At 45.8% G+C, this 12,630-nt stretch overlaps 1 protein-coding gene across 3 annotated transcripts in view; it reads left to right on the forward strand.

The window, feature by feature from the left end:
• The window catches only part of ODAD4 (outer dynein arm docking complex subunit 4), an 84,104-nt gene that overhangs the window by 41,729 nt on the left and 29,745 nt on the right, over positions 1-12,630 (forward strand). For all 3 annotated transcript variants that reach the window (XM_089668784.1, XM_089668785.1, XM_089668783.1), the window contains one exon: positions 9,857-10,061. In XM_089668784.1, the coding sequence (XP_089524910.1) occupies positions 9,857-10,061 (205 nt within the window). The remainder of the gene's footprint in view (positions 1-9,856; positions 10,062-12,630) is intronic.

Here is a 12,630-nt window from a genome sequence, read left to right on the forward strand (position 1 = left end):
TACAGCTTGTATAACAGTGTAAATTTGCTGTCCCCTCAAAATAACTCAACACACATCCCTAAGTGAAAATGTCCAAATTGGCCCAAAGTGTCAATATTTTGTGTGGCCATCATTATTTTCCAGCACTGCCTTAACCCTCTTGGGCATGGAGTTCACCAGAACTTCACAGGTTGCCTCTGGAGTCCTCTTCCACTCCTCCATGATGACATCACGGAGCTGGTGGATGTTAGCGACCTTGCGCTCCTCCACCTTCCGTTGGAGGATGACCCACAGATGCTCAGTAGGGTTTAGGTATGGAGACATGCTTAGCCAGTCAATCACCTTTTACCCTCAGCTTCTTCAGCAAGGTATTGGTCATCTTGGAGGTGTGTTTGGGGTCATTATGTTGGAATACTGCCCTGCAGCCCAGTCTCCGAAGGGAGGGGATCACGCTCTGCTTCAGTATGTCACAGTACATGTTGGCATTCATGGTTCCCTCAATGAACTGTAGCTCCCCAGTGCCAGCAGCGCTCATGCAGCCCCAGTCCATGACCCTCCCACCACCATGCTTGACTGTAGGCAAAACACACTTGTCTTTGTACTCCTCACCTGGTTGGCGCCACACACGCTTGACACCATCTGAACCAAATAAGTTTATTTTGGTCTCATCAGACCACAGGACATGGTTCCAGTAATCCATGTCCTTAGTCTGCTTGTCTTCAGCAAACTGTTTGCGAGCTTTCTTGTGCATCATCTTTAGAAGAGGCTTCCTTCTGGGACAACAGCCATGCAGACCAATTTGATGCACTGTGTGGCGTATGGTCTGAGCACTGACAGGCTTTAACCTCTGCAGCAATGCTGGCAGCACTCATACTTTTATTTCCCAAAGACAACTGTGCTGTTCCCCTCATATTTGTTATTTAACTGTGCATTGTATCACCAATTCTTATTTCACCATGTTTGTTTCTATGTCATGATCTGTTGCTGCCATCTGCTGGCCAGAATTTGCATGCTGCATGCCTCTGTTATAGCTAGTGTTTTCTCTGCTGGGTGTGGTTTTAGGCAAGCCTTGGTTCTGGTCACTTCCTGCAGCCATTTTATCTGCTATATAGCTGTGTGACAGGACATTCAATACCCTGGGCTTGTGAAGGCATCAGTTTTTGACCAGCAGTTAGCCTCAGGAAAGATATCACAGGACAGCATCAATACCTCTACTACCTTACAGTATTGTATCACTGTTTGTCGCTGTATTTTGGACCAAATAAACCCACGCTGATTTCATTCCCGTGTATACGTTTGGATCCATCTAACCTGAACATCTGCCGGTCCGGTCTGCTCCACTGCTTGGATACGAAGGTAGGAAGTTACACAGCCATTATCAGATATACCTTCATTCGCCTTCATGTGGGGACAGAACAGTCAAAAACTGCCTTAAAGTTCATACCCTGCTACAGATTCCCTCAGAGTTCAGTACCACACTCAGGAATCTCCCTAGCAACAGGCCCACTTGCAGCAAATCTGCCCAGCTACAGTGCATGTTCCACAAGCCTATGTGGAAGCATTGCACATACGCAGTATCTATACTCTTGCCTGGAAGTCCTCCACAACTCGCCAAGCCACTCTTTACATCCTATATTAACCTTTGCTCGCATAATAGAAGTACTGTTTATGCACGCTCCTTACATTGTTGTGGTCGCGCCAAAACCACGCAATTCACTCTAAACATCTTAGAAATATTATCAAAGTGCCCTATCGGAGCCGTACTGCGATTTTCAGCGTCCAATTCAAAAGTTCATTTTCTTAAAGAGACAGCGCACCTTAAGTCAAAATGGCCGAAAAGAACTTTGCACAGTTCCCCAGTGATGAGCTAAAGCAAATGCAACCTGATACTGATCATTATGAAGGGCAGGGAACAGAATCCACACTTCCAGCAGAACAAGTCGTGCGACCAAGACGCTCTCTCAAACCGACAGTAAAGGTCATTGAAAATTATCACACCACGAAAGATGAGCTATGTGATAACCTGGAGGAACAATGGGAACGGGTTTCCTCCCTCATGTCCGGACTTAAATCCTCCTCAGGTGATGCCACAAGCTTACAAGTTGCCATCGGGCGGCTGGACACAGCTCAAGAAAGATACAATAGACTGTCCACAAGGTATATAACCTTTCTAAAAGACTCTAATATCGATGAAGCCCTATCAGAACTGAGCAAGGCAGAATCAATAGCCAGACAAAGAGACGTCATGGTGCTGGATGTTAAAGGTAAAGCGGAACTCCGTATCTCGCATTTGCAAGAAACTAAATCACACAGATCAAATTCATCTAAACATTCCTCTCGGTCATACAGATCATCGTGCTCAAGAAGCTCAGCCTTGAGCGACAGATTACTAGAGGCCCGCATAAACGCAGAGCAATCCAAAGCGAGACGCTCCTTCACAGAAAAAGAAGCTCTTGCAAGAGCAGAGGCCAAGAGGGCAGAGGCCAAGAGGGCAGAGGCAGAAGCAGAGGCCAAGAGGGCAGAAGCAGAGGCTCGAATAAAGATTTTTGAATCAGAGATGCAGGAGGAAATTGCATTAACTAAAGTAAGACTACTCGAGCAAGCATTGAGCCAAGGTCTTGATCCAGTCTGCTCGCTACCACAGGAGATAGATGATCCAGTTGACCGCACCAGTGACTATGTACTGAATCAGGTATCTGCGCCACCCCCAGTTTGCAGTACCGTCCAAGCCGAGAACACTGAAACCTCCAAGTCAGCTCTACCTGCGGTACCAGTGCCACCCACAGCACCCGAGCAACCTAATAACCGTTACCCGGAAGTGCCCTCTCAAGGACGGTTGTTACAGCAAGATCACTATCAGGCATTTTCTGGCCTACCTCCACAGCTCAAGCAGCAGTCATCACAATATACAGAGGCTAAACGACAGCTCAACCCTGCAGCTACATCATTCTACCCGGAAGCATCTCACCCCTTTACGCCAGGCAGCCCATACGCCCCAGGGGCATCACAAGTCGTCATGGCCACAAGCAGTGAGAAATCAGATATGTCTGAGTTTGCCAGGTTTATGGTGAGCAGAGAGCTAATCAACACCAGTCTCTCAAAATTTGATGACCGTGCAGAGAGCTACAGAGCTTGGAAGGCAGCCTTCAAGGCCGCTATCGCTAACCTCAACCTAACCGCAGAGCAGGAGTTTGACCTCTTGATCAAATGGCTGGGCCCAGGCTCCACAAATCGCGTCAAGAGCCTCAGAACTGTCTACATGGGACAAGCAGAAGCAGGTCTCGCTGCCGCCTGGCAGAGACTCGAACGTACCTTCGGCAGTGCAGAAGCAATAGAGAAGGCCCTATTCAAGAGACTGCAGAACGTTCCAAGGATCAATCTCAAGGATGTCCAGAAGCTTTAAGATTTAAGTGATCTGCTCGTGGAACTGGAGCTTGCCTGGATACAGCTCATGGAGTGAACCCAATTGTCGTGAAGCTACCATACAGTCTGCAAGAAAAGTGGGCGGCATCAGTCTCAAGGTACAAAGGAGAGCATGACGTCACCTTTCCCCCATTTATTCACTTCTGTAGGTTTATCGATGAACAGTCCCAGATGAGGAATGACCCCAGCCTCGACTTCCTGGAGTTCAACACTACAGCTTCAGCGACATCATCACCAAGGTATGAAAGCGTCATGCATAAACACAGAGACTTCAAGAGCAGCGTGAGTGTTAGAAAGACTAACCTACCATCTCCCGTAGTACCCACGGGTAAACAGTACACTACCTCATCAGGAGATAAGACCTTCAATCGTGAATGTCCCATTCATAAAAAACCACACTCTCTGAACAAATGTAGAGGGTTTAGATCCAAAACCATACAGGAGCGCAAGAAAATCCTCACCGAGCTTGGGGTATGTTTCAGATGCTGCGCTTCATTGGAGCACATGGCTAAGGACTGTAAATCTGTCATCAAGTGTGAGGAGTGTCATAGCGAAAGACATCCCTCAGCTATGCACCCAATCCCACTCTCCAGAGATTCACCCACTGCCGTCACCACCAGTCCAGATCCAAGTCATGGCGGAGAGCCCCAAAATTACGCTAATGCAGCGACTGCTGTTTCCTGCTCATGCTTGGATGTATGTGGGGAGGGCCAGTGCGAGAAATGTTGTGCCCGAATATGCTTAATCAAGGTCTACCCAGAGGGACTACCAGAAAAGGCAGTAAAAATGTATGCCATCATTGATGACCAAAGCAACCGGTCCCTAGCAGGTCCTAAATTCTTTGAAGCCTTTGGAATAAAGGGACCATCCGAACCCTATACCTTAAACACCTGCTCGGGCAGCATAGAGACTAGTGGCAGAAGGGCACAAGGATTCATCGCTTCTCCTGTCAGTGGGGATACGGAAATACCCTTACCGACGCTGATTGAATGTGATCAAATACCCAACCATAGGGATGAGATTCCTACCCCAGAAGCTGCATTTCACCAACCTCACCTAAGGCACCTAGCCAACGTTATCCCACCTATGGACATCAACGCCGAGATTCTACTCCTGCTCGGCAGAGACAATCTAAGGGTACACAAGGTGCGTCAACAGTGTAATGGTCCTGACTATGCACCATACGCCCAGAGACTGGACTTGGGATGGGTAATCATAGGAAATGTATGCTTAGATCAACCAGGAATTGACTCCTTCAAAACGTACGTGCGTGCAGATGGACGCACAACTTGCATTAAGCCGTGTCCTCATCACTATGAGGTGAAAGAGAAGTCTCTAGGCCTCGTACAACTACCTGACGTCATTACTCCCCTCTTTGCCGACAACTTGGGGAGATCAGTCTTTCATACAACCAAGGACAACGATAAAGTAGCCTTGTCAGTAGAGGACAGAGAATTTGTCAAGATAATGGACAGTGAGTTCTTTAAAGACGAAACCAATCACTGGGTTTCTCCATTACCCTTTCGAGCTACCAGGGTAAGACTCCCGAACAACCGGGAACAAGCTCTGTCTAGATTTAACTCAAGCCTGAAATGAGAGAACACATCGTTGCCTTTATGGATAAAATATTCCGTAACAACCATGCAGAACCAGCTCCGTCCTTAAGGAAGAACGACGAGTGCTGGTACTTGCCTTCATTCGGAGTATATCATCCACGAAAACCTAATCAAATTAGGGTTGTCTTTGATTCAAGCGCCAAACATCAAGGTGTATCTCTTAACGATATTCTTCTCACAGGTCCTAATCTGACTAATAACCTAGTCGGAGTGCTGATGAGATTTAGGAAAGAGCTTGTCGCCATCACTGCTGACATTGAACATATGTTCCATTGTTTTGTAGTCCGAGAGGACCACCGGAATTTCCTCAGGTTTCTGTGGTACAAGGACAATGACACCAACGCAGAGATGATGGAGTATCGTATGAGGGTACATGTGTTTGGAAACAGCCCTTCACCAGACGTAGCGACTTACGGGCTTCGGAGAACTGCAATAGAGGGGGAATTTGAGTATGGTACAGATGCCAAAGACTTTGTGGAAAAAGACTTCTACGTGGATGATGGGCTCAAATCGCTACCAACTGAAGAAGCGGCTATCGATCTGCTCAAAAGGACTCAAAATATGTTGTACCAAGCTAAACTTAGACTACACAAAATTGCTTCAAACAGCCTAACCGTAATGAGAGCCTTCGAGCGAGGTGATCATGCACCTGGATTCAAAGACATTACCCTGGGACTGGACAGTCCACCTGTGCAGAGGAGCTTGGACCTCAGATGGGATCTCTCGGCTGACTCCTTTGGTTTTCAAATAAGTTGTGCAGACAAGCCATTCACAAAACGTGGTGTCCTATCAGTGGTAAACAGCCTATTTGATCCGCTGGGATTTGTAGCGCCCATCGTCATACAAGGTAAATCCCTACTGAGACAACTTTCTGAAACCATCAAGGATTGGGATACCCCACTTCCCTCCGATAAAGAGCAAAAATGGGAAGCCTGGAAGCAATCTTTGTGTGCTTTGGATGAGATCCACATCCCAAGATGCTATATTAAAACCTCACTTACTTCTAGCGTAAAGAAGGAACTCCACGTGTTCTCGGACGCCTCCACAGAGGCCATAGCAGCGGTCGCCTATCTGAAGGTCACAGAACCCAACAAGCAAAATCACGTTGGATTCGTCTTTGGTAAGGCTAAGTTAGCCCCCAAGCCTGATCATACTATTCCCAGACTTGAACTCTGTGGGACTGTGTTAGCAGTGGAGATTGCAGACTTCATACAAGAAGAACTAGGTGTCAACATAGATGAAGTTCAGTATTACACGGACAGTAAGGTCGTATTAGGTTACATCTACAATCAGACGAGACGATTTTATGTTTACGTCAGTAACCGCATAGAGAGAATCAGGAGGTCCTCCAAACCTGAACAATGGTACTATGTACCATCCGAACTTAATCCAGCAGATCATGCCACTAGACCTATGTCTGTAGGTTCCTTTACTAACTCTACTTGGCTTACAGGTCCGGAGTTTCTGCTGAAACAGGCGGACGAATGTGTACAGGAAGTTTTCAGCATCCAGGATCCGGATAATGATCCAGAAATCCGCGCTGAAGTCAGTGTATTGGTCACTGGAACAAAGCAAATCTTCAGCCTCGGTAGCCAGCGCTTTGAACGTTTCTCCAGTTGGATGAGACTCATCAGGACTATCGCAAGGTTAGTGCACATTGCGTAATGTTATCACAATACTCACAAAGATAAGGATTGTCACGGTTGGCACGTCTGCCATAAACCCTTCTCCGCGGAGAACATCTCTCATAGTGAGTCCCTCATAATACATCACGTCCAACAAGAGGAATTCAATGTAGAATGGAAGTGCTTATACAACAAACAGCAGATTCCAATAAAAAGCCCTCTTGCCAACTTAAATCCAGTTATTGACAGTTTTGGCTTGCTCAGAGTTGGTGGTCGTTTGAATCAAGCCCACCTAAGAGTTGCAGAACAAAATCCTCTCATCATTCCCAGCAAACACCATATCACCGTCTTGCTGATCTGACACTACCACAAAAAGACTGAACACCAGGGCAGGCAAATCACTGAGGGCAAGTTACGGTCTGCTGGCCTTTGGATTATAGGTATGAAAAGACGTGTGGCCCAAGTACTGCATGACTGTGTTCACTGTCGCAAAGCTAGAGGAAAACAACTACACCAACAAATGGCTGATTTGCCTGCGGACAGACTATGTACAGAGCCGCCTTTCACCTACGTTGGCCTAGACGTCTTCGGGCCATGGATGGTGTCCGCGCGCAGGACCCGTGGCGGTCACGCAAACAGTAAGCGTTGGGCTGTACTATTTACTTGCATGAGTGTGCGAGCCGTTCACTTAGAGGTCATAGAATCCATGGACACATCCAGCCTTATTAATGCCTTAAGATGGTTCTTCGCAATCAGAGGACCAGTGAAACAGTTGAGGTCTGACCGTGGAAGCAACTTCATTGGAGCCTGTAGAGAACTGAACATAGACACCAAATCCATTCAAGATCACTTGGCGGAAAAGGGTTGCACCTGGATTTTCAATCCTCCTCATAGTTCCCACATGGGGGGCTCCTGGGAGAGAATGATCGGGATCTCACGCAACATCTTGAATTCTATGTTGATGGATGTAAACTCCTCAAGACTCACACATGAGACTCTAGTCACCCTTCTTGCTGAAGTTTCAGCTATCATCAATTCTAGACCCCTCGTGCCAGTATCTATGGATCCTGAAACACCAGCTGTACTGACTCCAGCTATCCTACTTACCCAAAAAGCTGAGATTACACTAATGCCTAGTGGAGAATTTACTCATGCGAATATCTACCAAAAACACTGGAAACGTGTACAATACCTAGCTGATTACTTCTGGAACAGGTGGCGAAAGGAGTATCTCAATATTCTTCAAGGAAGAAGAAAGTGGCAACACCACAAACCAAACCTAAAAGAAGGCGACCTCGTGTTAATGAAGGAGCAACATACCGTACGGATTGACTGGCCTATGGGACTAATTACAAAGGTTCTTCCTAGCAAGGATGGCAAGGTCCGTAAAGTGGAGTTGAAGATCTTCAGAAAGGGTGAGCTTAAAATGTTCGCAAGGCCAATTAACGAACTCATTTTGATACTACCCATCGAGAACATTCCTGCTGGGTGAACTCTCCTGAACTTGAACTTTGTGGTTCTTCTCTATTCCAACTCGGAATCTACTATATTGTTATGTTTATTGCATTCTAACATGTTCTTTGTTACAGGTTGTTTTATATTTTATGGACATTCGTCATAGTGAAATCCCTTATGGAATTTCAGACTGGGAGTGTGCTGTTCCCCTCATATTTGTTATTTAACTGTGCATTGTATCACCAATTCTTATTTCACCATGTTTGTTTCTATGTCTTGATCTGTTGCTGCCATCTGCTGGCCAGAATTTGCATGCTGCATGCCTCTGTTATAGCTAGTGTTTTCTCTGCTGGGTGTGGTTTTAGGCAAGCCTTGGTTCTGGTCACTTCCTGCAGCCATTTTATCTGCTATATAGCTGTGTGACAGGACATTCAATACCCTGGGCTTGTGAAGGCATCAGTTTTTGACCAGCAGTTAGCCTCAGGAAAGATATCACAGGACAGCATCAATACCTCTACTACCTTACAGTATTGTATCACTGTTTGTCGCTGTATTTTGGACCAAATAAACCCACGCTGATTTCATTCCCGTGTATACGTTTGGATCCATCTAACCTGAACATCTGCCGGTCCGGTCTGCTCCACTGCTTGGATACGAAGGTAGGAAGTTACACAGCCATTATCAGATATACCTTCATTCGCCTTCATGTGGGGACAGAACAACAACCTCTTGATATGACGCTGAGCACGTGCACTCAACACCTTTGGTCGACCATGGCGAGACCTGTTCTGAGTTTAACCTGTCCTGTTAAACTGCTGTATGGTCTTGGCCACTGTGCTGCAGCTCAGTTTCAGGGTCTTGGCAATCTTCTTATAGCCTAGGTCATCTTTATATAGAGCAACAATTCTTTTTTTTTTTTTTCAGATCCTCAAAGAGTTCTTTGCCATGAGGTGCCATGTTGAACTTCCAGTGACCAGTAAGAGAGTGAGAGCGATAACATCAAATTTTAACATACCTGCTCCCCATTCACACCTGAGACCTTGTAACGCTAATGAGTCACATGACACCGGGGAGGGAAAATGGCTAATTGGGCCCAATTTTGATATCTTCACTTAGGGGTGTACTCACTTTTGTTGCCAGCGGTTTAGACATTAATGGCTGTGTTGAGTTATTTTGATGGGGCAGCAAATTTTCACTGTTATACAAGCTGTACACTCACTACTTTACATTGTAGCAAAGTGTCATTTCTTTAGTGTTGTCAGTTGTCACATGAAAAGATATAATAAAATATTTTCAAAAATGTGAGGGGTGTACTCCCTTCTGGGAGTGTGTGTATATATATTTCTGAGGTAGCCACGGAGCCCTTTCTACTATTTCAGTAGTTCTGTTGACAAATGTTCAACCTTCTACTGTCATATAAGTGCCTTTTGCTGTTGTAAGACATATTTTGTTTGTTTTGTTTTTTTTCCCCTAACTCTGTGTAATGTCAGATATTACTACCACTGGTGTATTTCAAGGTTGTTGTTCAAAACTGAAGGTTAACTGTGATATTTTATTATATTTTTAATGTGAAAATGCATTGTGTGTCCGCAACATTTGGCTAAAAAAAAGGATAATAACAATATGCATTTTGTTAGTATGGCTTGGTGATGAGCTAGCAGCGCTGGGTCCAGGGGTGAATCGTAAGAAGCATTTGGATGGATGGCAACTATGTTATTTTGACAGTATATAATCATGTTTTGGATCTTTTTTTCCTAGTACTCTCCAAAGGAGATGCAGAGGGAAGCTACAAAAAGGCACAGCAAGTCCTAAAGAACATCCAAAGCTGGAGAGACGACATGCCTAATAAGCAGGAGCTAATTGGGAATCTACATAATTGCATAGGGACTGCTCAGATGGACATGGGGCAAATGGATGAGGCTCTAAAAAGTCACAAAAAGGATCTGGAGATAGCAAAACAGTGGTATGTTGTATATTAGTAATTGCTGAACGTTATATTTTCATGCAAAATATTAATGGCTTGGGTGAAATTTATTTTCTTTTATCATATATCACGAGACACAGAGCAGGCTGTACTAATGACAATGTGGGTTATATGCCACCTATAGGTGAATGGTCACTGGCTTACCAATTCCACAGGAAGTCCTTCCCTATATAACCCCCACAGGAAGTACTTCAGTTTTTTCGCCAGTGTCTGTAAGGTGGGAGGTATATTTGGGCCCTGTGCTGGTACTGGGCCTTTCATCCTGGGGTCTAGCTCCGTTGTCGTTTGCCGATTGACCATTTGGGTGCAATGGCACTGGTACATTGGTGCTGCTCGTGGTTGCCTGCTCTTCAGAGCATCTTACTCTTTTAGGAGGGACTGCTTCCTCTTCTGATTCTGTCACCGATCCACTGCTTTCTACTGGCTCGTATTCTGAATCAGAATCAGACGTTGAGAGCTCCCTTCTGCTCTTGTCTGTCATGCTGAGGATTTGGAAAGCCTCCTCACTAGTGAAATATTTGTTTAACATTTTGGCTGTATGACAGTCAATTGTGATGGGTACACTGCTGATGGGCCAATGATGGTGACTCTGTTATGGGTACTCTGATTAGGCTGCGCTGATGACAGGTACACTGATAGTCTTCCCTTATGGATGTGCTGACAGGTACGCTGATGGGCTGTGCTGACAGGCTGCACGACAGGTACACTGATGGGCTGTGCTAGCAGGTATGTGATAGGCTGTACTGACAGGTATGCTGACTGGCTGTACTGACAGGTACACTGACAGGCTGCACGACAGGTACGTGATGGGCTGTGCTGACAGGTACGTGATGGGCTGTACAACAGGTACACTGATGGGCTGTGCTGACAGGTACACTGACAGACTAGACTGGCGATAGGTACGCTGATGGGCTGGCAACAGGTACGCTGATGGGCTGGCGACAGATACACTAATGGGCAGCTGTGACAGGCAATCGGGGCAGTGTGGTGTACAGTTCTGAATGCGGTAACTCACTGTTCCCCTTCTCCTTCTCTCACAGGATCTGTGTGTGAGGAGAAGAAGCGGTAACAGCAAGTTACCGCTGTTTATGTACACTTGTGATCGGCTCTCATAGGACACAGCCGATCACATAGTAAACAGCCAATTTCATTGGCTGTTTACCTACATCAGGGAAGCGCTGTGTCCATGGGACACAGCCGACGAAAGATCTGCACGCCGCCGGGGGCACGCTCTAGGGGCGTGACCAGGAGGACGTCATATGATGCCCTCCCGGAGGGAGGAGCTGTTCGCCCAGCAGTCATTGTACCATAGGCTGGGCAGGAACAGGTTAAGGTCTGCATTACAGGGCCCAGTGCGATTGGTGAAGGTTGGACTCTTGTTATAATTCAGAGTCCTGGGGTATGTAAGTAAGTTTATGGTTAAGTTAATGGTAAGTTTATATTTGCAGTGGCCACTGGCGGCAGTGTGCTGTTTTGGTTTGGTTTGGCCAGGCCATGCTCTGTGGCTTTCAGAAGGACTACAGTTTTCTCCTCCAGCCACTAGAGGGCGTAGGTCCACTCTTTATAGCCTACTCTTGTGCAGTAGAGGCAGGAAGTAGATTTTTTTTTATGACTGAAGTCACACATGGGCTGAAGGATGAGGCTCCTGTGAGAAGGCTGGAACTCACAGCGATTTATGGCTGGATAATGAGGTGTGAGTACTACCTATTGGAAGCTGCATGACCAGACAGAACATGAATACATGCTGCATTGATCCATTAGTCTGCATATTTTGGTGGGCTGCTGGGGTATCAGTGCACTTATAGGAGTTGCGTCTCCACGATAGCTTGTATCTCATCTACAGGAGCTTGCATTTAGACTGCACTGAAGCATCATAAAGGCTGCATTCAGACTGCGTTTGATGCATATGTACTTGACTGGTCCTGCAGATCTAGTATGGGTTAAAGTGCAGTTGATTTTGAAACTTTACGCTTCTAGAAAGTGGAGCGGGGCAGATGCAGCATAGTATTACATATTTGCATGCATACCTGCATAATAATTGGTTTTATACTTTCATAAACTGCATACGTACATGCATCAGCTGCATATGTATACATGCATGAACTGCATGCATGTACTTGCGTTAACTGCATTATTATACTTGCATGAACTGCATGCTTGTGCTTGCATGAACTGCATATTTGAATGCTCTGAATACTTGCATGTATACTTGCACAAACTGCATACTTATTCTGGCATATGTGGCATACTTATACTTGCATGAACTACATTTTTATACTTGCATGACCTGAATATTTCATATTTACATGCATACCTACATAAATTGCATACTTCTACTTGCATAAACTGTATACTTGTACATGCATGACAGGCATATTTGCATGATCCGCATACTTACATGCATACTTACACAAACTGCACGCTTGTACTTGTATGGACTGCACGCTTGTACTTGCATTAACTACCTGCTTGTACAGGCATAAACTGCAGGGATGTTGGATTCCTATCGCCCGACACCTGGGACATGTAGTTCTGAGCGCCTGGCAGG

This window comes from Staurois parvus, unplaced genomic scaffold (assembly GCF_062004578.1).
Source record: "Staurois parvus isolate SC_StPar_1 unplaced genomic scaffold, SC_StPar_1.0 ptg000063l, whole genome shotgun sequence".
Classification (NCBI taxonomy): domain Eukaryota; kingdom Metazoa; phylum Chordata; class Amphibia; order Anura; family Ranidae; genus Staurois; species Staurois parvus.